This window comes from Phyllostomus discolor, chromosome 1, assembly GCF_004126475.2.
Source record: "Phyllostomus discolor isolate MPI-MPIP mPhyDis1 chromosome 1, mPhyDis1.pri.v3, whole genome shotgun sequence".
Classification (NCBI taxonomy): domain Eukaryota; kingdom Metazoa; phylum Chordata; class Mammalia; order Chiroptera; family Phyllostomidae; genus Phyllostomus; species Phyllostomus discolor.
The window spans coordinates 131,376,278-131,402,794 of NC_040903.2; the positions used below are offsets into that span (position 1 = coordinate 131,376,278).

The 26,517-nt window shown below is 39.6% G+C and overlaps 1 protein-coding gene across 4 annotated transcripts in view; it reads left to right on the forward strand.

Moving 5' to 3' along the window:
- The window catches only part of SLC25A21 (solute carrier family 25 member 21), a 483,365-nt gene that overhangs the window by 408,770 nt on the left and 48,078 nt on the right, over positions 1–26,517 (forward strand). For all 4 annotated transcript variants that reach the window (XM_028506740.2, XM_036029122.1, XM_036029120.1 and 1 more), the window contains one exon: positions 21,453–21,519. In XM_028506740.2, the coding sequence (XP_028362541.2) occupies positions 21,453–21,519 (67 nt within the window). The remainder of the gene's footprint in view (positions 1–21,452; positions 21,520–26,517) is intronic.

Here is a 26,517-nt window from a genome sequence, read left to right on the forward strand (position 1 = left end):
CATGCTGTGCATGGTGACAAATGCTTATTCCAATCATGTCACCACCATTATGACACTCAGAGAGGTTAACAAGTTGGTTTGAAGGCAAAGAACCTTTGGACTGCAGAATATTTTGCTTTTGTTCACAAAGCAAAAATTGTAACAAATGCTAGTGGTGACTTCGGCATCAAAAGGTATATAGAATTAATACCAGCCCATTTCTGGAGGTCATGCCGTCAAATTTTGACTGTAAGCAAAATCAAAAATCCATGTGCATACTCACAGATGTTGAGATCAGCTTTAAAACATGTAGTGCATACACAAAAGAATGAAGTAGATCTTTAATGGGCTAATATGAAAGACGCCAAAATATATTAGGTACAAAGGCAAGTTATAGACCAATATGTATAGTATGATTCCTGTTATGTTTCAAAATTTTATCTGTATGTTCATATGTTTTATATATATATATGTGTGTGTGTGTTCATATATATATATAAATTTTTGAAAATCTCCAGAAGAAAATGAATGGTCAAAGTGTGGTCCACCATAAGTATAGAAATTGAGACTGTTAAAAGTGTTATGGCACTTCAATATTGCCACTACATCCACATGTGTGCTATGTTGAACTTGAAATACTTTTAATGAGTTAGTATTTTGTATGCCTTTATGTGCTTTTTGCAATTGTGCTAGAATTCATTTTTATAGTATTTTACAAAAGTATTGGTCCATGAAAATTGGAAATAAAAAATTATTCTTTTACCACAGAACATTTGAGAAGCACTGTTCTAGGAACATGAGCAAATGATTCTATTTATACTTTTAGTTCATCCTTTTCATCCTTATATATTGTTGGAATTTTACCTTGAATATGTATGACTTTTATGATTAAACATTTGGAAGTGTTTAAATTTGGCTCTAAGAAATCATACCAGGTTAATGGTTTTATCTAGACAGCCTTCCTTGACACATTGTCCTAAAGCCCAATCACAGCATCTCTTGAGCCGTCCTCATGCTCAGAAGTTGCCCAAGCTTCAAAAAGAAACACTTCTTTGGAAAGAAGGCCAAAGGGTTCCTAGAGAAATGGGAAGGCAGTGACCAATCCAGAAAGACTGCCCATTTTGCAAAAGAAGTTTTCCACATCCTTAAACACAGCTGGGGTGAGATCTTCTCTCACAGATGAGAGCACTAGGCTCAGTTCTCATTAAAATCTCCTCACTGGATTACAGATCCAGAAACCCTCAGGGAGCCTTGTGAACCACGTAAGTTTCTCGCTTTGCATCTTCAATTATATGTCTTTGATTCAGCTGACAGATGTGAAGCCTCGTGCATAGCCAGGCAATCCCCTGGTGTGCGAGGCAGGCGGCAGAGCACCTCTTCCAGCCCATCTGGCAACAGCTTCCAGTCACTCAGAACCTTTCTTCTCTGTCCACCTTCCCTCAGCCCCCACCCCTCCATGCCTCCCCCAGGCTCTGGCATGGATTGGATGGACACACCCACTTTCTCTCAAGCCCCTGTTCCCTTTGGAGGGACTCCCAATGCAAATGGGAAAGGTGTGCCAATGTGAAGGGCCACCTCTTTTATTACGGGATGGCACAACCCCAGCATTCCATCAAGCTTTTCAGTATAGAAATCAGGCCAAATTCTGGCTCGTTCTCAAGCCATGGCTGCCAGGACCATATAGAGAAACATCTGGCTGGATAGTTGGAAGCGCTTGGCTCAGCCGTGCAGGAAATCCACTTTCAGCCCTGAATCCCAGGCTCTCTCATTTGTCACTGTGGTAGGGATGCCAGGCCCTTACACATAATTCATCTGGTCTCCAGGGGAAGAGCCTCTGAGGCTGTCACCAGGAATGTCAGCTGGTGACTCCATAGAATGTTTCCAAGCCCCATGGGAGTGTGGGTCCCAAGGGATCAGTTACTGTCACCACAGGGCACTGACAGAGATGGAGGGGAAAACCACCATGTTTGTGAGCATGCCTATACATGTGCATGTATGTGGTTCATGGGTTGTTTTACATGCAGAATGCCCACTTTCTGAATGCAGTGTTAGTTTTTCAGGGCGGGTGGTAATGGAATTCTTCTCAGGTAGCACACTATTGCTTTCTTCGGTGAATAAGAAACCTCCATGCCTATGGCTGGAGGAAACCCTTCCACGTAAGATTTTCTAAAACATAGTCAGATGGCAGATTTGTCTCCATTCATTATCATTTCATATAAATGGGGGTACAGTGTGGGTCACAGTTTTTCAAGGGTCAAGACTAAATGGAATTCTCTTTTTTAATTTCCTTTTTCTCTTTAGTTTAGAATTGTAGATAGCAGTTTATATCAATTAAATTTTTTTTATTTTTCTACACTATTTCCCCAGTCCTTACAGTTTGCATCTTAAATACCAATTTTAAAGTTAAGTTATGATTATTGAGTGTGCATGGGTCTTTTGTTTGTTTGTTTCTTCACCCCCAAGTTCACCTGAAAAATTATTCCTGCTTTTCCACACATTCTGCTATTGGTAGTAAGAATTTTTCTCTGAAAATTCTTGAATTCTGTAGGAAGGCATACAAAAAAAATTAGAGTTTATAATACCCTTGCTATTAAATTTAATTTTTCCTCATATTATAATTTCTCCCCTTTTCCCTTTTTTGTGCACTTTCTCTCCTATTTTATGCCATCCATGAAAATATTCTATGGTGTGGGGCCCTGGACAGACCGTGGTTTCATATCAGAGAGGCCTGGGCTTCAGCCTCATCTCCAGTACTTCCTATGTCAGTGTGGAGAAGTCACTTGGTTTCTGCATCTGTAAATAAAGATGACATAGGTTATGTATATTAAACAACCTTCCTTAAACCTTACCTCCTTCCCTTTTAATGTACTTGGGGCATATTTATTCTTACCCATCTCTCTTCTATTATGGCTTTAAGGAGCTAGAAGAGTGGTAGGTTTACAACAATGGGCACATGGGTGAAACAAAGCTAAATTTGTCTTTGGCCACACAGATAGAAGTTTAACATTTAGAACAAGTAGGTAATAGTTTTGCTCAACCACGCCTCTGTCAGCCCACACTAAATGCGGATTTTTGTCCAGGGACTCCAAGGTAGATTAATAAGGGGTCTGGGATTCTGTTATAAGAAAAGAAGCATCATAGTGCCCAATAATCATCTTCAAATGTTTTGTAGTTTCTTAAGAGGGATGGAATTATACTTTTTTATATGGCCTGATATATTAGTCAAAGTTCTCCAGAGAAACGGAACCAATAAGATGGATGGATGGATGGATGGATGGATGGATGGACAGGCAAATGGACAGATGGATGAATAGATAGATAAGGTATTAGCTCATGAGATTATGGAGGCTGGCAAATTCAAACTCTGCAGAGGTGATGTTCCACTCCAAGTCCAAAGACTGGAACCAATAAGAGCTGATATCTCAGTCTGAAGGCCATCAAGTAGAATTCTCTCTTATATGGGAGCAGATCACCTTTTGTTCTATTCAGGCCTTCAGGTACTTGGATGATGCCCTCCCATGTCATGGAGGACAATCAGCTTTACTCAGTCTCCTGATATAAATGTTAATCTTATCCAGAAAACACCCTCAGAGAAACACCAGGCTAATGTTTGACCAAATTGGTGGCTCAGTCAGATTGACACATAAAATTAACCATCACACCTGATGATTAGGTTCAGATGAAAGACACCTGAAAATGGAACTGAGCTCAAGACAAGAGGGTCTGTCTCTCTCTCCAATGGCAAAGTCACCTGGATTGGAAGAACACTCTTGACAGGATGTCAGATCTCGGCATGCGCTGATCAGATGTGGAGTTTCTTGACAGGGACATTGTAGAGAATATCTAGCTTCAGAAATGAGCATTAAGGACTCTGAAGGGCAATTCCATGGTTCTAGAATTCTATATTTAATACTGCCTTTGCTTCTGGTGGGTCTTACCAAATGATTTTGTTTTAACTTTTGGAATCATCACAGTGTGCCACTACTGTACATGAAGTTCCCTATAGGGAGAAGAATAAATCTGAAGAGCATGAACTATGTTTAAGACTAATTTTTAGGACATCCCAAGAGCCTACCTTGGAAATCATGGTTTGTCCATTCTCCTTACTTGAAAAACAAAGTAAAAGCTTATCAACTGCTGCCTTTGATTCTCCTAAAATATAGTGATTTTTCCTTAAGTGCTCCATTTCTAAACTTTCTCTCATTTTCTAATAGACTGTAGCTCTTGTAAATACAAGTCCTCTGGACTCAGCAAGTATCTTCTCACTGAGGCCTTCCCTGGAGACCCAGTCAGAATTAGTTGCCTCCTTCCTTCCCACATAGCAAATGATTACCCTCCTTTTTTGCCTTTTAACTTTTCACTCTCTGGCACCATTTTTTATTGAGGTAAAATATCCATAATATTAAATTTTACCATTTTAACCATGTTTAGGTGTACACTTCAGTGGCATTAAGTACATTCACATTGTTGTACAGCCATTACCACCATCCATCCCCAGAATTCTTTTCATCTTGCAAAACTGAAACTATCCAAGTTAAATACTAACATTTCCCCTCCCCTCAGCCCCTGCAACTACCCTTCCACTTTCTGTTTTTATGAATTTGACTACTCTAGGTACTCCGTATAAATGAAATCATAACATTTGTCCTTTTTCATGTGACTTCACTTAGCATAATAATATCTTCAAGGTTTGTCCATGTTGCCACATGTATCAGAGTTTCCTTTTTTTTAAGGTTGAATAATATTCTGTTGTGTGCATGTACTACATCACATTTGTCCATTTGTCCATGGGCTGTTGATTAATGCTTGTACTGTTGTCTCCTTTGGGCCATTATGAATACTGCTGCTATGATCATTGGTGTACAAATATCTGTGTGAGTCCCTGCTTTCAATTACTTTGAAACATATATCCAGAAGTAGAATTGTGGATCATATGACAAATCTATGTTTAGTTTTTTGAAGAACCACCACATGGTTTCCACAGCAACTGTACCACTTTACATTCCCACCAGCAATGCGCAAGGATTGCCATCACTCCACATCCTCCCTATCACTTACTATTTTCAAAGGGTTTCTTTTTAGTAATGGCCATGCTAATGGATGTGAAGTAATATCTCATTAATTTCTCTAATAATTAATGTTGTTGATCTGGCATCATTTTATCCATTTGTTTGTTGCCTGTTCATCGTCAGGCTCCCCCATCAGGACCTAGGCTCTGTGAGTATGGGAAATGAGTCAGACCTGCTCACTGCTTTATCTCTAACCCAGGGAGCCATGACTAGAACACAGCAGACACTCAGGATTCAGTGAATGAATAGATGGATTTACTGGAAAACATTCAAACTCCAAATACAGAATTCAAATTAATCTCTAGGCGTCCAATTACTTGCCTGAGATAATAAGTAAATGTAACCTTTCCATTATTCAGTATTCCTTGAAAAATGGAAGAAAAATATTCTTGTGCTTTTCCTGCCTCATGGACAAATTACACAGATGAATGAAATACTGTGGCTGGATCTCTCCAGGTTATAAACATGATAATTGACAGAATTATGGCATGTTGCTATTTCAATGACCAAATTAGATGTACTGTTGGTAATTAACACTAGATATATATTAGCTCAAGAAATACTTGCTCATCAATAAGTGAATGGACCCCAAAATGGTAACTAAAAATACAGGCTGCAGGTGAGGGGCATGGAACTCCTTGGGACAGTTAATGGCTTTGGTGGAAAATGTAAACACCAAGATTAGTTGGTAATTCACAGGTCTCTTTCTTCACATAAGTAGTCAATTTAGAAGCTAAATCTATATGCACATTCCCCATGCAGTGTTCCTTCTCTAAAAATCAATCACCTGCAGAACCCCAGAGAAACCTGACCTCTTTGTTGGTTCATTCTATAAAGCATAAGGAAGGTATTTTTCTACATTCTTCAGCTCTAACAGCCACAGGTGTGGTCCTGCTTGTTTTACAGTGGAGGCTACTTCCTGTCATACCTGTTCTGAGAAAAGTACCCTCATTTAAATTTTGTTCTTGTGTTTAAACAGTCAAAACATGATTTATGCCAACCAAGATTTCTGCTACTCTTGATAGACAGAAGTGGAATGAAATATTAATCTCCTTTAAAAAGATGTGGGCAAGATAATAATCTGTTTCTGGCATGTCTCAATGCAGTTCCTAAATAAACTAAAGAAAAAACAAAGAAGTAGGAACACAGTCCCTCTAATGGGGACTGGGAGGATGCTACCTGGTACCCCATTCAGCAGTGACTGATCCTAAGAATATCTGTAGCTTCCTGGTTTTCAAGCCCCGAGCTGGCCGTTTCAGAGACATGGAAGACACCTGTAATTAGTAGCGTTCACTCTAGGCTGCAAAGTAGAGGAGAGTGAGGGTGACTTCATGAAGTTCCTAGGGAAATTGCCTGATAATGGCACTGAGTACTCTAGCCTGCTTTTTTTTTTTAAGATTTTATTTATTTATTTTTAGAGAGGGAAGGGAGAGAGATAGAGAGAGAGAGAGAGAAACTTCAATGTGCGGTTGCTGGGGGTTCTGGCCTGCAACCCAGGAATGTACCCTGGCTGGGAATCGAACCTGGGACACTTTGGTTCCCAGCCTACACTCAATCCACTGAGCTATGCCAGCCAGGGCTTCTAGCCTGCTTTTTAACAGACACACATCTAGGTAAGAGCAGCTCTAGGTCATGAACCCAATAGGCAAGTATGTTTTTCTATTTTTCAATGTGTTGTTCCTGGTCCTTCTACATCAGAATTAGGGTGCTGTTAAAATGCAAATTCCTGAACCTCTACTCAGACCTACGAAATTCACATCTAAGGAGATAAAACACAAAAAACCCTATTTTTTTTAGAGAGGAAAAAACCTCTCTCAAAAGCCCCCTCAAGTTTCATTGGCTAACATTAAGTCTTGTGCTCATGTCTCATACAATTAGAGCCAGGAGAATAAGAGCAGGTGATTAAGTCAATTATGCCAGGAAGGGTTCCTCTTCCCTGGGCACATGGCCTCCGAGGTGTGAACACTAGGGTTAGGTTCTGCCAGCAGAGAGAAGAGACAAGACTGACTGGGTGGGTGAAAGTGCCATTTGTTACCACAGGTAGGGAGCTGATGCGGGATAACTCACATGAAATCCAGGCTTCCTCGGTTGTCATTTCCTGAAGTCTACTCACGTTCACTAGATCAAATGCCCAACATTGTCCTTGCTCATAGCCATTTTGGTGAAGTGGAGGTGATTCCAAAGAAAACAGGAAGAATTGACATTTAGTGGGAAAATAAAAGAGATTGATCTAGCATTAGTTCAAAATGCCAGATACAATTTTCTTTTCACAGCACTGTCAGACTGGGTCAGTCGTAATATAATGCATTTACTCTTTTATTCAACAAATATTTACCAAGCACCAATATGTCAGGTCCTGTATTCAGCCCCTAGAAACACCAGTAAATAAAATAGGCAAAAAACCCTGCCCTCTCCTCATGAAGCTGATATCATAGTGGGAGCAACTGAGAATAAATAAAACAAGTAAATATAAGTTCTATAAAGAAAAAAATAATGCAGGCAGAAATGATAGGTAGTACTAAGATGAGAGTTTTATTTTTTTTAAAGATTTTATTTATTTACTTTTAGAGAGAGGGATAGGGAGGGAGAAAAAGAGGGAGGGAAACATCAATGTGTGGTTGCCATTCATGCGCCCCCTACTGGGGACCCGGCCTACAACCCAGGTATATGGTCTGATTGGGAACCAGCAACCCTTTGGTTTGCAGGCTTGTGCTCAATTCACTGAGCCACACCAGCCAGAGCAAGAGTGTTCCAATTTTCAATAAGAGAGGTGAGATCAAGCTCACTGAGAAGGTAACGTTGGTACAGAGTTTAAAGAGGTAAGTAGTGATCCACAGGGGTATGTGGAGGCGAGAATCCCAGACAAGACACAGCAAGGGCAAAGGCCCTGAGATGGAAGTGTGCCTGGTCCAAGAAACCAGAAAATCAGTGGGGTAGGAGGAAAGTAAATCAAGGACAGGCTAGGAGGAGATGAGGTGGAAGGCATAGTACAGCGTGGTGGAAGCATATTGCCTGGGGCCTTTGAAGGGACTTTGGTTTTTGCTCTGAGGGAAATAGGACAATATTGGAAGGTTGGGAAAAAGGAGTCACATGACCTACCTTTTATCTCAATAGGACTAGTTTGTCTCTTCATTGAGAATAGAATGGAGGGAAACTAATTAGGAGGCTGTCACAATGGCCGGAGTGAGGTGTGATCAAGGCTTGGACCAGGGTAACAGAGATGAATAAGAGTGAGAATTCAAGCACATGCTTTCAAAATTGCTGGTCTGAGTGACTGGAAAGATGGAGCTGCTATTAACTGGTCTGAAGACTATTGTGGGTGGGGCAAGTTTGTGGAGGGAGAATCAGGAGTTTATCTTGAACACGCTAATTATGACACTCAACAGGAGATGTTGAGGAGACAAGTGGGTGAACTGCAGACATATGACAGTTGTCAGCATGTGGATGTAATTAAAGTAACAGGACTGGGTGAAATCGCCAGGGAGAGGCAGCCGCAGTCCAGGATCTAAGTGCTAGGGTTGTCTTCTGCATTGTTTTTTCCCGAACAACTTGAATTCTGCACAAATTAACCAGCTTGTGGTTTTCTAGGACATTGATTGTAAGAGTCAGGTAGAAAAATAGGCCTTAAGCATTCATCGGTAATGATGTGTTACGAAGGAAAATTTTTTCAAAGTGATCTGGAAAATTGTGCATATCCTGAAGTCCATAAACTACCTATAAGACTATTTTTTTTATTTTAATCATTGTTCAAGTACAGTTTTCTCCCTTTTACTCCCAATCCAGCAGACTAACTTTTTAATCCAACTCTGAAAATGCTTGGTGGCTACATTTAACTTGTGTTTCAATCAGTTCAATAAGAAGCAGGTTCAAAAAACTCTGGTTCAGGAGGCTGTAGATGACCAAGGAGACTACAAACAACCCCAGTTTAGCTGGCTGTTTCTCCATTCAAAAACCAGCATTTGAGTCCCTCCCAGAAACCGAGCAGAGCCTGAGGCCTCAGCACTAGAGATACAGTCATGGAAGGAGCACTAGAGCTAGGAGGTCAAACAATGTTACGCAGTGGACTTTCTCTCTCTCTCTCTCTCTCTCTCTCTCTCTCTCTCTCTCTCTCTCAGAGCACAGACGTCAAGCATAGCATCAAGGGTGGAGGCTCTGGAGTCGAGTAGACTTCGGTTCTTATCCCAACTCCACTGCTTACCAGTTGTCTGACTAGTAGGAAGGTTGGTTGGTTCTCTGGGTCTTTGAGTGCATGTCTATAAAATGAAAAGAGTACAATGAGATTATAATTGTAAAGCATTTAGCACAATGATTACTATTTTCATTTCTCAGTTTTGTTAGAGGTCCACCAGGGGGCACCTCAAGAAATTAATTTGGAGCCTACTATAGTAACTGGGGCAGTAAAAAGAGTTAACGTGTTTCCAAATGTGACTTACACTTTGGGAGTAGTCGGCTCAGTGCACTTAGTGAACAACATCTTTGACCTCATGCATGTTCTAATTGGTTGCAGCAGAATTCTACAGTAGGGTGTGAATTCCTGATGCACTGGGTCACACACTTAGGTAAGGTTCCATTTGTGAAGGACATATCTGGACATATCTTAATTCTGAGGCTTTCGGGTCCCAACTGGGGTCATATATAGCTCTGCAGCTAGGTCAAGCTATTAAATCATGTTACTTACAACAATGTACTAACTCGTTTCCATAAGCACTCTTAAGAGATCTGCATAAAAAAATCTCTATTCTGGCAGGAATGCTTTAGAATCACTTTGCTCACCTTTTTTGCCCACACCACAGCTTTTCATGGTGAATAAACAGCTAACACATGGTTAAGCCAGTACTCAAACCTGAGAGTCTGGCTCCAGAGCCCACACTCCTGCCCACTACATGACACGGCCTTTCTTCACAGGTAGCATTGAACTCATGCTGATAAAGAACAGGAGTGTCCATTGTCAAGCAATTTATATCCTGGATTAAACATGATAATCATGTGAATAATAGGTACTCTATTTGATTAAAAATATACAAGTCATTCACTCTTAACATGGGATACTGAGTCATGTCTGTGTTTGGATGGACCTATATACATGTATGTATGTATATGTACAGACATGGGTGGGCAAAAGTAGATTTATACTCGCAAGTGACATTCCTTTGAGTTAATAAAGCAATTGTGACAATGGTAGCCTGCATGTCTTTTTTTTATACAAGCAACTGTAAACCTACTTTTGCTAATCCCTGTGTGTATATGCATAAGTATATACATTTCTAATTTGAATATAAGTATATTCAACATAATGTTAACTGAGTGCTACTATGTGCTAAATACATAATGAAATGTGAAAGGCAACATCTTTAAAATATTGCAGGCAGGTGCAATATGAAGATTTTGTCTGCCACCTCAGAGAGCAATTCTTGGAAAAAAATTGTCTCAGTTGATTTGGGAATAATGAAACTCCTAAATCAATGTTTGACCCTAGAAAAATGTGTTTAGCTTAGTGCTTGAAACAAAACATATTGAATGAGTGAGTGAGTGAATGAATAGATGATAATTACTTCATGAGTGGGAAAAACAAATTAAAAATGGAGGTAAAGCCCTGGCTGGGTAGCTCAGGTGGTTAGAGCATCATCTCTATACACCAAGGTTGTGTGTTCAATCCCCACTCAGGGCACATACAAGAATCAACCAATGGATGCATCAACAAGTGGAACAACAAATCAGTGTTTCTCTCTCTCTCTCCCTCTTCTTTCCTTTCTCTTTCTAAAATTAATAAATAAAAAATTTTAATGGAAATAAGAAAAAGGGGATTAGTAAGAGGATGAGGGTGACTTGAATGGAGAAAAGACTTTCTTTGGTGGGACTTATTTATCAGAGATGGACTTTTTTGACTCCACAATCAGGTCTTTCCTCTTTCCTGGCTTTCATTCAGTCCCAGTCTTCCCCCCCGCCCCCCAAGTCCTATTTCTCATAGTTGCCATCCATATGAGTGAATGACTGCTCTTATGATTCTTATTTCCTAGTGGAAATGAGTTCATCTTTACAAGGCAATCTGCTGTCTCTGAAAATTAATACAGTTTTTGCATAGTTAGTTCTAAGTAAGTCTTTTCATTTATAGATTAATGGAGCAATTAACACCACATTTTACCCATATTATGTACTACTTTAGTTGTGTCTCAAATATCTTTTTTGCTCTTTCTTTCCTTAGCATTTTCCATCAGGGTTCTGGATCTTATATCACCCTAATGCTTTCCTGGGCTGAGCTGTGCAACATGTTCAGTGCAGCGAGCGCCCCGCCAACTTTCCAGGGCGTGGGGCCAGGGGCCTACCTCCTAAGTGGTACTGACAGCTAAACTAATTTTTCGTGTCTTAGAAAATCAAAGTTGTAGTTTATTTTAGACACATCAACAGAGTTTAATTGTCATGGCAAAATCATGCTGAAAGTTCAGTTAAAAACGTGTGTTCAGGAAAACTTTAAAGAATTCCTTCATACAGCATATAATGAAAGTGGTATGGTTTGGGGTAACAAATACATTCAAGGACCATATGCACAAACTTAATTCAATTAATTTTCTATAACAAAAAATAATAACTCTGAAGACCTGATGTGAGTTGAAGCAGGGAAAACTTTTGATATTTTATGTAAGGATGTTAGCTAAAACTTTAATTATGTTACACTTCCTTGAAGTTCAGTTGATTCTTTTAAAAGAAGAATCTGTCACTTTTTAAGCTGTTTTTTCTCTTCTTTGAAGAATACATAGTTTTCCCTCTCTTCTTTGCCTAAATGAAAAAGGCACCAAGATGCATGTAATTTTGAGAGCTTCAGATTGAAGATTCTACATAATTCAAATGACAGAGCCATGAAAACTCACCCTTTCATTTGGATTTTGTGAATCAGTGTGATGTCAGGATAATGCCCTAAAGGTGCAGTGTCAGGGCGAGAATTCTGCCCCAGGATTCTGCTCCCATTCAGCAGTGGGAGCCGAGCACTCATAACACTGCTGCCCTCACGGTTCTGATTACAGAGCTACAGCATGTGGGGAAGAAACTTGGATTTGACAACAGCAAAAGAAAGAGGATATTGTATGCCTTCAATCAGCTTTGTATTAGGAGATCCTTAAAGGCAAAATTATGTGAAAGAAAGAAGTAGGAAGAAAACAAACCAGCAAGATCCCTATTTCAATATAATTTGGAGAAAATGACTGATTTGGGTTGGTCATGTTGCCAGAACAGATGACTCAAGGCTTCCAAACAAGAAATGGAAATCAGGAGGATGCCTGAAGCCTGAAAGAAGAACAAATTGTGAAGATATGATTGACTGTGAGGCTTCAAAATCAACTGTACCAAGATGAGCTTGGATCATTGCCCAGAACAAAACTGAATGGTGATGTTCATTTAGGTCCTGACTGTTGAAACAAAATAAAATGTAGTAATTGTGCTCTGTTAGGTACACAGATGTGTTAATGCTTTCCAATTTCCCCAACTGGAGATCTGGTGTCACTTTCCCTGTCGTTCCTATTTCATGCTTCACCGGTGAGCATTATTGCTGCCCTGGACGCTTGCTGAATGCCAGGTTTTTGGCAAAGAAGTGGGGATCCAGGTGAAGGCATCCTTCTCATGCTGCATGTGAGTATGCTGCAGGTGCTTGGAAATGGCTTTGCAACTTGGAAATCATTTCTCTGACTGGCCTTTCCAGGCTCGGGTGATGTGCACCTTGATTCTGGCATTCAGTGTGATGGTAGCTGGACCCAGATCAGGAACCTCAGCAGTCGGGGCCCCAAAGCCCTCCATCTCCAACAACCAGGGAAAGCCTCGGATTCTACACGCAGATTTGTACATTGATCTCTTCTTGTCTTCAATGGGAAGATAATTTATTCATGGGCTCTTTATACTCATTTCTCAGTAATCTATCAGGTGAGCTTTATAGCCTTTCTGATGGACAGCAGGGCAGGACCCGCTCTAAAGGTCAGTTGTGAAGCAGCTGCAGTTTCCCTTCCGCCTTGAGGCTGCAATGGAGAAAAGGGGCTGTTATGTTGCTCCTCACACCCAAAGCCTGCTTACCAGCCTAGCGACTTCGGAAACTTCTCAGCCTGCCTGGGGAAACAGTCCAACTCTGCAGTACAAATGACTTCCAAACAAACTTTTTCTACATACTAAAGTAGGAAAATAACAGCAAAACCAACTCAGAGGGGAAAAAGGAGACACAGACAGAACATGTGATTTTTCCACTCCATTTTGGTTTCTTTACCTGAGTCAAATTTTGACTCTTCTGTCTATTCACTATGTACCATAAAGTCTTCATATTTCAGTAGCTGACTTAAAGCAAGTAACTTTTTTTCAACCATCCAAACGGAGTAAATATGTTGTCAGGTATAAGATGTTTAATTAAGTATCTGTCTGTTCTTTTTGGGTGCCTAAAGTTTGGACCTTAAGCCTAAAATTGGAGCCTACTAATGAGAGACAGCAGGAAGGCTTCTTTAGGGTGTTGAATGGCTGTAAATGAGCCACCAAGATGGGACGAAAACTTGAACTCAGAGGAAATTCCACATGTCCTTGCTTCATACAATCAACATCTTTTCATTGGTTGGTGTATGTATGATCTTGGAGCCACCCAATATGTTAAATAGCTTCACACTGTGAAATGGGAATGGGGGAAATGAGGGGTAAAATTATTTTGTGGGGTTTGGCACAAATCTGTACTTCAAATAAGCTGTGTGTGAGCTGCATCTTTGAGAACACATGCAGTGCAGTTTTGATCTTCATTTTATAGATGTGCATAAGTAATACAAGGTCTGTTTTGATTATACAATTAAAAACAAATGTGATCCAATATTGCAGGACTGTGTCTACTTATGTTTCTACCAACAACTCTCATTAGTATATGAACCATCGTGATCTGAATACTTTAGAGACTTAAAACCCCATCCTTGTATTTGCCTATGAGCTTCTCCATGTCCCATCTGCGATATGGGGTTCTCTCACAGGTAATCATCCTGATGGGATACAGTTTTATTTTAGTGTGTGATGGCCTCCTCAAAGCAATCATCTAAAATGATTCTTACAGTCTCCATCTAAAAGCTTTCCTTAACATTTAACAACCATCTTTGCTGTGATTTAAGAATTACCACTTAAGACTTTTTCAGAAATGGGGGTGTTAAAGGCTATGTATGTCAGAATATTTTTAGTGGTAGGTTAATAGGAGAAGGAGTTGAAAGATCACATAGTAAAGATTTACTTTTAATTTCACATAATCATAAATTTAGAAGTAGGGTGCCAGGATTGGTTAATTCATTCAATGAGCTCCAGGCCTTTCCGTATTTCCACTGGCCATCTTCAGCTTGTGGGTGATGATATCTCACTTGGCTTCATGCAGCTAGGGCAACATCTAGCAAAGAAGAGGGGCTTTTCTTCCTACATGCCTCTTTGTCTTAGGTTGGAAATCCATGACTTGCCACATACGGTCCTCCCCCTTGTTGGTGTCATGGACTAGGGTTGGGCCATATGTCCATGCAAGTGACAGGATTTCACTAGCAAGGGAATGGGACCACCATGACTGGCTTGAAGAATTCTGCTTCATCCCCTGGACTGCAGAAGGGCTTTCTTCCCTGGACAGAGGGGATGGCGAATATCTGCACCTCAAGGAACAAGGAGGAATTTGAGGGATATCTGTCAGGTGAGCAACCAACAGTGCTCCCCACTGACTTTTTGTATGAGTTTTTATTTTAATACAATATTAGTATTTCTGCATTTTATTATACTACTGAAGCAAGTATTGTCTTTCTCCCACACTGACAGAATTATCCTGGTGAGCCTCTTAAGGGCAAAAGTTATCCTAGGAGGGAAGAACATTTATCCTAGGGCCTAATTTTTTTCCCACTTTGATCCAACTAGAAAATATTTAATCAGCAACCCAAAGGCTTTCACACACACATAAAGATCTTGTTCATCTCAGCCCAATCTGCCAGTCATGCAGGTAGTGTTTCATGTGACTTTAGAACAGAATGGACACAGAATACAAACCTGATTTTTTAACTGCCATTTCTGCTTCCTCCTAAAATATGAAATGATGAGATATTTTTGCTACAGGAATAACTTTCAAAAAGAGAAAGAGAAATAGTTTTATTTCAAGGAAAACTGCAATGCAGCCCAGCCCAGTGGTCAAGGACTAAGACTGTGAGGACAATGGAACTTGATTTGAGTCACTGTGTCCGTCTTGGTGGTGATGATATGGGAGGCCTCACCCACAAAATGAAGAACAAAAGCATACCTACTTCAAAGGCTTTTTTGTGGCAGTTGAATGAGACTAAAATATATCCATATGCCATCATATATTTATTCTTACTAGTACAGAGTAAGCAGTCAACAAATTTTGACTATTTTTTCCTGATAACAATACCAACAAAAGTTTATAAACATCCAAGTTAACATTTTCCTATACGTGATAGTTAAAATCAAACTCACAATTTTCAGAAGTAACAACTTTGAGAAACAATACAAGAGCTGCCATACAGTTTATGCTACAATGCTATGGGAGGCCTGGCATTGGTTCTTGTGCCTCTTCTGAAAGGTTCTCCAATTGACTGGATGTGGTCAAAACTTAAAACCAGAGTGGTGGCTTTACTGTCCTCTCAGGGAAAAGAGCTGCCCTTGATGCTACACAAATGTTAGAATCCCCCTTTCCATTGATCCAAGGAGTGTCACTCTGCTTCTTGAGAAGAAAGCAGTATGAACATGTTGATACGGTGTCACAAATCTCTCAGATTCCCTAGTTATTGTCCCAGTAAGCTACATGTTCTATATTTCAAGCCAAAACTACATGAAGGCAGAAAAATTTGGCAGAATGAACAGTGCATGTGGATATAAACATCAGTTCCTTAGCAGAAAAAAGAAATGTATATCCTTTATAAAACACTGCAATTCCTTTTACTTCAATCTGTATACCATACTTTACATTAGGAAAACTTCAGTAATTTTCTAATCAAGTCAGAAAAATAGCTCACCAGCCTGAGCTTTTGCCTGCATTCTCTTGCTCAAATATCGGATGTGTCTCTTCTGATTGGCCCAAGGGCCCATGGTAACGGACAAAGTCTCTTCATGTGAGAGGGCATGGAATTGAGGTGCTGCAGCAGCCATTTTGGCAGGAGGGGCTTACTTCCAACTTTGGGTTGTAAGTAATAAACCCAACTCAAACTCATTTAAGTAAAAAATCAAATGTATTATCAATGCAACTGGGTATCCCAAAGAACCAAAAACAAAGGAAAATGCTAATATTCAAGAAGGGTTGAGATGTAACTAGGCTTAAAGAAATCCTGGCAGCGGAGTCCCTCTCACATCACTGGGGTTTCTCTTCGCCATCTTGCTTCTGTGTCTTCCTGAAGGGTAGCTCCCTTCTTTCTCATCAGTGCACATTGACTTCCTCCAAATGACAGAAGACTGCCGTTGATTTTCTAGCTTTATATGTAAGAGCTTCACCCACACAGATCGAGACTGACGTTTTCAGTTCTAATTCCAAATCCTAGGGGTAAAAAAAAAACTCACCTAGGTCCAGCTTGGATCAGATTAACTGGAGCAAAGAGACAGAATACCATTTAGATCCATTTGATGAGCTGCCAATCAGTCATTGCCTACAAGCAATATCATTGTACTAATACATCAGTTTCAGTGGTTAAAAAAAAATGGGTAGAGCAGTTCTCACCAGAAAAGGTTTGGCCTAACTATTCCAGAGCTGTCCACTGTTACATGGACATCTGAGAATACATTGCAAGGAAGTAGATAGCTCTAGCTTCCCATTTGCCAGCAAAGACTGCCTATAGTCCTTGAGAGTTTTCTGTTAGTACTATCAATTCACTGTTAGAAAGTTCAGGATGGTGGGATGGCAGGAGATGAGGGGGGAATGGTGGCACATGAAAGGAATGGAACAGGGAGAAGGGAAGGAGGGTGCATCAAGGAAGAATTGCCAACATGAAGATCTGGAACTTCCAGATCTTTTCATATGAAATCTTTTTGGTTCCCCCAGCTGCCTCTCTTCTCTCTTGCCTTACACCTCTTTCTAACATATTCTCCCATCAGTTTTAAAATGAGGACTTTCTGTGTCAGGCATAAGACTTCTGTCCTCCATAGAAGCAGTGCTCTACTTTAAGCAAAAGTTTGAAGCAAGGCAGAGTTTCTCTCTTTCAGAAAAGCACTTTCCCATGTCCTCTTGTTCTTTTTCTTAGAATATCAAAATCTGAGGGTTGGAGGAGACCAACTTGGAGTGCCAGCAAGTCCATCTGTTACTATGTATAGCCCAGGGCTGGCACCCATGCCCAGGGGCCATCCAGACTGCTTGACCACATACCACAAAGGGGCACTCATCACTCTTCAGGAAAGCCCAGATTACCTGCAGATAATTCTGTCTGTTAAGAGTACTTCCTCATAGTAAGCTCCTCCTAGGACAAAAATGTGTCTTTCCTTGTTGTTTGCACCTGTTGATCCAAGTTCCGCCACCTGGAAACAAACAAACAAGTCTAATCTCTTTCTGACGTGCTCACCTGCCAAGAGATCCATCACATTATGTTTTTACCTCTGACCTTTCTTCTTCAGGCTGAGCAACTATTCTCCGTCTAACTGTTCTCTGTCATATGGGATTTCAAGTACCTTTATTAACTAGGACATTCTGATCTAGAAGCTTTAATTACTTAAATGTTTTTAATGTCACCCCCTCCATTAACCAGGCATAATATTCCAGATGTGGAAAAATCAGAACAGAAAGAACAGAACTAATAATGTCTTTCAATATCAATGTAGAACTTCATGAAAATCACGTTTATCTTTTAAGAAGATTAAACCTGTGCTCAGTCACTCTCATGCTGAAAGTTATATAATAATTAATTTATAATGAAATTTAAATGTTGATGAATAGCTAATGGCATTTAAATTTTACAAGTGAATTTGAGGGATCAGTAGTTGAAATTAGCATGAAAGCAGGTAGGGGGAAATTTGTGAGCTCCCATAGTTCTTCAAATCACATGCTTGCTTTACTTCTTATTCATAATGCTAGTACTATCCATTAAGTGAAAAATAGTTTTCAGAGTAAACCCATATCAGAGGATCATTTGATTCCTTTCTTCCTCTTCGTGAAATTCACATACTTAACAAACATTTATGTTCTGCTTATACGCACATAGACAGCCTGGGGTAAGCACTCTAATGCACACTCAGCCCTCAAAAAGCTAACAGTTTAAAAGCTGGAGGACAAGTCTTTGCTCCCCTCACTGAAGAGGATCGAGTTAATTAAGGAAGAACTTGGTCACCATGTTGGACTGGGTGGCACAGTGAGTTAGTCTGAATAAACTCTTAACTTTCTTGTCCCAGAAGCACAGCTAGAAGCAGAACCTAACTTGAAGAAATAGCAGTGAAGCTTGAAGGGTCAGTCAAAGAATCTCCAGCCCCATGTAAAATGGACATCCTACCATTGGGACACACTGAGTCCTGCCTTTATCTGTAGTCATGCATGGGTTCATCAGGGAAATGGATTATCTCAGAAAATAATGCAGAATAGTCTTTTCTATTTATGTATTTCCAGGTTTCAAATGAGGGTGTGAAATATCTATATCTATATTTATATCTATATCTGTATCATCTATATATATCTACACACACATACACAGAAAGCCCAGTCTACCTACAGATAATTCTATATAAAGATAATATATATTACAGATAATATATATAAAGATTCTAGATCGGACAAATTTAAAACTTTGAATTATAAAATCTAATATGAAATAAGTGATGATGTATTATAATCTCATCATAAACATATCTACTAATGTTTTTCTAAAAACATCAGAATATGTGACAAGTTTATCAACTATGGCAACAATAGCTGTCCCAGGCCCTGTGAAACTGCGTATCAGCAAGGGAGTTTGGCATTTCTTCTGTCAGCATTGTATGTCCCTGACCTACTTCTTTCTCCATGAAGGAAGTTAAAAAATTATGACAAATCAGAACATACCCAGGAACCCAGGTTCCATAGCCATACAGCTTGTTAGTTCCCTTGTGTTAGTAAAGCTAAAATTGAGATTTTCATCAACCAGCTAGCCTCAGAAAGTTTCAGTCTAGTGGGCTTAGGTGTTACCCTAACCTCATTTGGTTACCATAAGGGAGGAAATGCAAGACTATAGACAGCTTGAAGCTACCTACCATACAACTGAGAAAATAAATTCAAGATCCTTAGATTGAAGATTGTCAACTTTAAGGCACAACTCACGGTTGTATTTAGCAACTTAAACTAAGGGATTCCAGTCTCAGTATTATTTATTCTTCTTCTGAATAATGCTAATAAGCATAGCATTCATAATCTCTCTATTTTAAAAATATATTTTATCAATTATGCTATTACAGCTGTCCCATGTGCCCTCTTTGTTCTCCTCTACCTTGTAACCCCTCCCACTTGCATTCACCCTGCCCTTAGTTCATGTCTGTGGGTCACACATATAAGTTCTTTGGCTTCTACATTTCCAATACTATTCTTAACTTCCCTCTGAATATTTTGTACCTACCAATTATACTTCTTATTCCCTGTACCTTATCCCCCATTCTCCCCCTGCCAATAACCCTCCACGTGACCTCCATTTCTGTGGTTCTGTTCCTGTTCTAGTTGTTTGCTTAGTTTGTTTTTGTTTTTGTTTTAGGTGTAGTTGTTAATAATTGTGAGTTTGCTGTCATTTTACTTTACATGTTCTTTATCTTCTTTTTCTTAGATAAGTCCCTTTAACATTTCATAAAATAAGGGCTTGGTGATGATGAACTCCTTTAACTTGACCTTATCTGAGAAGCATTTTATCTTTCCTTCCATTATAAATGAAAGCTTTGCTGGATAGAGCAATCTTGGATGTAGGTCCTTGTCTTTCATGACTTGGAATACTTCTTTCCAGCTCCTTTTGCCTGAAAGGTCTCTTTTGAGAAATCAGCTGACAGTCTGATGGGAACTCCTTTGTAGGTAACTGTCCCCTCTCTTGCTGCTTCTAGGATTCTCTCCTTCATTTTAATCTTAGGTAATGTAATTATGATATGTCTAGGTGTGTTCCTCCTTGGGTCCAACTTCTTTGGGACTCTCTGAGCTTCCTGGACTTCCTGGAAGTCTGTTTCCTTTGCAAGATTGGGGAAGTTCTCCTTCATTACAATTTCAAATAAGTTTTCAATTTCTTGGTCTCCCTCTTCTCCTTCTGGCACCCCTATGATTCAGATGTTGGGATGTTTAAAGTTGTCCCATAGGTTCCTAAGCCTTTCCTCATATTTTTGAATTCTTCTTTCTGTTCTGGTTGAATATTTACTTCTTCCTTCTGGTCCAAACTATTGATCTGAGTTCTGGTTTCCTTCCTGTCACTGTTGGTTCCTTGTGCATTTTCCTTTAATTCACTTTGCATAGCCTTCACTTTTTCCTCTCTTTTGTAACTGTACTTAACCAGTGCTGTGAGCATCCTGATTACCAGTGTTTTGAACTGTGCATCTGATGGGTTGGCTATCTCTTTGTGGCTTAGTTGTATTTTTTTCTGGAACTTTGACCTGTTCTTTCATTTGGGCTAATTTTTTTTTTTTTGGTCTCCACATGCCTGTTACACAGTAAGGGGTGGAGCCTTAGGTATTCATCAGGGTGGGGCAACCCACAGTGCTGCATTGTGGTGCTGTACATTGGGGAGGAGTCCAAAAGGGAACAATGACACTTGCTGGGCTCTCGGCAACCTTCAGTCACTTTCTCTGTTACCCACAAGCAAATTGGGCTCTTCTGGTGCTGATTCTTGGGTGAGTGGTTTTGTGTATGTTCTAGGACCCTGTGGGTCTCTCCACTGAACTCTCCTGTGAGACTGGGAGTTTCTCTTGCCACCATAACCCCCACAGGTTTTTTTAGTCAGATGTTTTGAAGCTTTATTTCCTAGTGCTGGAACCCTGGCTTGTACATTCTGTCTCACTCCCAAGTTGTTCCTCCTGGTTTATCCACATGCAAATGTGGGACCACCTGCTCCATCAGTCATCACCTCGCCTTGTCCTCCAGCCACCACCTTACCTCTGGCCCTCTCCACCTTGGCTGCCCATCTCTGCCCCTCCAACCTATCTGGATGAATCTTTAAGTCCTTGGTTGTTAGACTTCTGTACAGTTAGATTTTCTGACAGTTCTGGTTGTTTTTTGTTTTTAAATTTGTTGTTGTCCTTCTTTTGGTTGTGGGAGGAGATACAGTATACCTGGCTATGCCTCCATCTTCCATAATCACTCTACTTTAGAATTAAAACAAAGAACTTCAAAATTGGTGTGCTACATTGAATAATTGGGAGTACTTTAAGATTAGTTGCTTTTTCTATAAACAAAGGCAGAATTACCCATTTTTTTTACTTCCCTTTCTTAAATAAAAGATTTTCTTTCTCCAACAGGCTCTTTGGTTTTTACAAGGGAATTCTACCACCCATATTGGCTGAAACACCAAAAAGAGCAGTGAAGGTAAGCAATGTACGAGGTCTGTCTAGAAGGTATCCAGCCATGTAATATAAAAAATAGAGACATTTATTAAAGAAGATATAAGACATATTGTACATAGAACAATGACGTCTGAGTTCCCTTCAAAGTAGGCACCTTGGTACCCCACCCAGTTCTCCCAGTTGCCATCAGCTTTCCCATCATATTTTCCTGAATCTTATTGACAGTCTGAAATCATCCCTTGCAAAGGTGACTTTAGTTTTGGGAAAAGCCAAAAGTCACAGCTAAATCCAGACTATAGGGGAACTGAATCACCTGGGTGATTTGATGTTTCACCAAAATACTTTGCATGAGATGTGATGCATGAGCAGGCATGCTGTCATGATGAAGCTGCCAATCACCACTTGCCCATAGCTACAGCTTTCTGAAGCATCCAAATAGATTCTGCAGAGGAATGTACAAGCTTAACACAAAATTTGATGCAGATCATTTTTCTACTCTCACAGTCATTTTGAATGTGAAGGTCACACAGTACATATGCTCACTAAACAGCATCTACCACCTCCACTGAGTAGTATAGTGAAGTCATCATTGTTCACACATGCGCATTCCAGTCCACTCTCCTTGGCTGCCAGGTTACATTGATGTCGTGGAAAGTGTTCTCTTTATGTTAGCAATGGCTGGACTTTTTCTGGACAGACCTCATATGCTTTCCAACCAGGTGAAAATACACTACAGAGACAACTTCGGCATTAAGACATCCAACACTAACCTATAGGACATGAATGTGAATTAAACATAAGATTTTTATTGCAGAAATTATAGCGTAACTTTTATTCTAATTACATTTGATCAATCTCTCCAATACTGGTTTGTGGATTACTTTTTCAGGTGAAGGCACTCCCTTCTAATGGGGAAATTAAATAAAGAGCTCAATGGTGAATGAAATTCACTAATCAGAACATAGTAGCCACAAAATAGCTTGGACTTTTTCTCAAAGCTATTCATAAGTTTTCGTTTAGAGCAATAATTACTAAAGAAAGAGAAAAGGACAAACAAGGAGAAGAGACAGGTGGAAAAACCTTTCTCTCTAAATCATTCCCATTTTATGAACAGAGCAGACTAATACACTATATTTCTTTGACATGATTCTCATATAACTCATTATTTGGCATGCTTACTTCATTCCCCCTACCTCCCCATCTCCTCTGTTAAATTTTTTTATTCTGGTTTTTACAAAATTATTACTTTCATTATCCTGATTTCCATCTCTTTAACTGCATAGCTATGGAGTTCATGTACCACTTACTGGCTCATCTGGCCAGGAACACAAGGATCTAGCAGGACTTCCACAAAAGAAAGAACTAAATCTCATCACATTTTTATGTGTTCTCTCAGACAAGAGTCCTGATCACAGTGACTCTAGCTGGCACTGACCCCCGCACCCACACCACTGACAGCTTTGTCTTTCCATGTTAAAGATTACATAAACTTAGACTGAAAGACTTCCTTTCCAATTAATGGCAAAGCTTTTTTTCATATACATTGCTTACTTCATATTCCTGATATTCCTGAAAGGTAAGAAGGGTACTTTTGCTCAGCAAGTTAAGAGGGTGGCTGGGTTAAAATTTATGATAAAATAACCACTTATAAACACAAACATGAAACTTTTACATTATGTTAAAGTAGTAATATTTTTACAATGGTAATTTAATAGAACTTAATTCAGGTCTCGATTCAGAAAGCAAAGCTTTAAAACACACTTTTATTAATTCATTCTCTTTTTTGCCATAGTTTTGGTGATTATGCATTATTACTTCAATACAAATTTCATTATAAGGATCTGAATCTCAGTAGAGAATCTGGAAAAAGTTCACCAAAGTACACACGAGGGCTGAATTGAATTATGACATGGCTTCACTTGATAAAAGATTGCCCAAGTAAACAAACAGAGCAGAGTTCCTGTTCAAACGGAAAGTCATTTTGTCTCCGTAGAATAATATATTCATTTGTTCAGTGTTTTATGTGTATAAATAAAGTAAATTGTAATTAAAGTTTTTCCTGGAATATTTTTCCTTAATACTATACATTGGAGACAATTTAAACTTTAAGAGGATTAAGGTTTATCAATGTTGAACACTCTTTTACTGAAGAAAAAAAGAAATGTTGGGGTTTGCAAAGCTGAGTTAGTCTCTAGTTAAAAAAAAAAAAAAGCAACGCTCCCTGTCAGTACAATGGTTAACAGATGAACTTTTGGGCAACTGGATATGGTATATGTGTCCCAGACATCTTGTTTCAAGTAGTTTTTACCTTAAAATTATTGAGCCATATGGTAAGTACGTTGGCTTTTTAAGTATAACTTGGAGTTAAAAGTGTATCTTTGCCAGATGGATAGCACTGCTTTTTCAACACAATGTATGAAAACATTCATTTTATAGATATTTATCTTAGGATTTGTGAGGAAAGCGATCATCTGATAGTAACAATTTCATACATCATAAACTGCTTCATTGTATGTCATCAAAGTTTACTTCAGAAAAAATATTCAGAAACTATATATGTGTGTGCATATGCACGCATACACATTTACAGATATATATGCTCTATGAATTCTTTATACATACACAGATATAGATACAGATCGTCCTTAGAACTGACACTTCAGTTATGAACACTACTATAATCAGAAACAGATAATGTCAAGGTTTTCCTGTTCTTGATTTTTTGAAATAAGATTCATCATGAAAATAATAAGAATTGTTGATGCTGAATAAAGGAAACTTCCTCTTTTACAAATCAAGACAGTTAGTACTGCAGTTAGCAAAAAGAAATGAAGACCTCAGAAAGAGACTGACTGGTTCCTCGGAAATGGGAGGCACCACGTTCCAGGGTCAAGAGTCCAACCTTGAGCGCCACAGTTCCAGAAACACCATTTTTTCCATGATCAGACTCTCAAGGACTGCCTATTGCTAAGCAAACTGGTGAGATTACAAATTGTGAAGGCTATTTGTTCACCACTATCACTATGCCTGTCATAGTGTCTACGTATAGTAGATGTTCAGCTGATATTACTGGAGTAAATGGAATATATCTAGAGAGAGAAACAGAAAGAAAATTTATTGGTTCCTAACAGGAAACATTCCTATCCTGTTCTCAGAAATTCCCACATCTACTATTCAGAATTTCTGGAAGGCCCAGACTTCCATTTCCAGCCAAAATGGAGTAACAGGGACCAGATTTACTCTCTTGCCTGAAACAGCAACAATAAAAAATGAACAAAATATGAAACCACAATTTTCAAGACACAGGACATCAGACAAGAAAGGATAGATAGATGAGAAACAAAGGAGATGAGCTGTATAGACTGCACCACCTTACTGCCTTGAAAGGGTTGCCAGGCCCAAGGGCAGGCAAGGGAAATGCAGTAGAGTCCCATGGATTCCCTGGATTGAGAAGGAGTAGGAAGGCAAGGCAGCTTGAGTTCAGTGGACAAAGTGCCAGAGAAGAGAGAGCTGCACAGAGCAGGAACTCCTAAGATCTGCAGAGAGACCCCTTAAGTATTCAGCAGAGAACTGACCAGTGCATACATGTAAGGAAACTAGCAGGGCCTGAGAAAGAGCCATCCAAGGAATTAGAGGGAACAGTGCTCTAGCTACACGAGGTTGAGAATAGAAGTCTTCCCATAAGACTATCAGTTGATTTCTCAAAAGAATTCTTGCAGGCAAGAAGGGCCAGGAAAGAAATATTTGAAGTCATGAAAAGGACCTACATCCAAGATTGCTCTATCCACCAAAGTTTTCATTTAGAATGGAAGGGCAGATAAAATGCTTCCCAGATAAGGTCAAGTTAAAGGAGTTCATCATGACCAAGCTCTTATTATATGAAATGTTAAAGGGACTTATCTAAGAAAAAGAAAAAGATTAAAAATATGAACAGTAAAATCATCAGTAAAATATGAACCTAAAAAAAAATTGCCCTGGCTGGTGTGGCTGAGTGGTTGAGTGCTGGCCTGCGAATCAAAGGGTCACAGGTTTGATTCCCAGTCTGGGACACATGCCGGGGTTGCAGGCCAGGTCCCCAGCGGGGGTCATGTGAGAGGCAACCACACACAACCTCTCTCCTTCCCTTCCCCTCTTTAAAAATTAAATAAATAAAATCTTTAAAAAACAAACAAACAACCCCCCTCCCCAAAAAAGAAACAAAGCAAACAACTAGAACAGGAACAGAACCACAGAAATGGAGGGTATCAGCAGGGAGAGGGAAGGGGGAGAATGGGGGAAAAGGTTCAAGGAATAAGAATCATAAATGGTAAGAATAGTATAGGAAATTGAGAAGCCAAAGAACTTATATATGTGACCCATGGACATGAACTAAGGGGATGTTGGTGGGAGGGGTTTCAGGGTGGAGGGGAATAAAGGGGAGAAAAAAATAGGACAGCTATAATAGCACAATCAATAAAATAGACTTCAGAAGAAGGGAGGGAGGGAGGAAGAGAGGAAGGGAGGAAGGGAGGAAGGAAGGACCTGTTCTAACCAGCCAAACCAGAAGGCTTCAGAATGCAAAGAGCACTGTGAGGAGGACTCAGAAACATTTGCCTCTATAGTAATGCAATGACAGAAAGTCAGAAAAGAAAAAAAAAAAAACACATTTTCCCACTGGAAGGGAACAAGGTAGGGAGGCTTTTGTAAAGTTTGTCATCTCCCAGAACTTCCCTTAACTCAGTGAGGATCACATAGAGCAGCGTTTCTAAAATGTGTGTCATGAAATCAGTTTAGTGAGTCACTAGATGTAGTGGGTCATGACAAGAAATGTTTTTAATAAAGTAGGATAGGATCAGAATTACACACAGTAAAGGGTACATATTGTTTTATAGCCATGTTTTGTTTCAGTTGTAAATGCACACTGTGTGCGTGTATGTGCATACATGCGCCTGTATTGGCCAAGTATTTTTTTATGTAGATTGTGGTTGAAAAGGTTTGAAATCTGCCTTGAGGGACACTGGGATTCCAGGGTCAGGAAAGG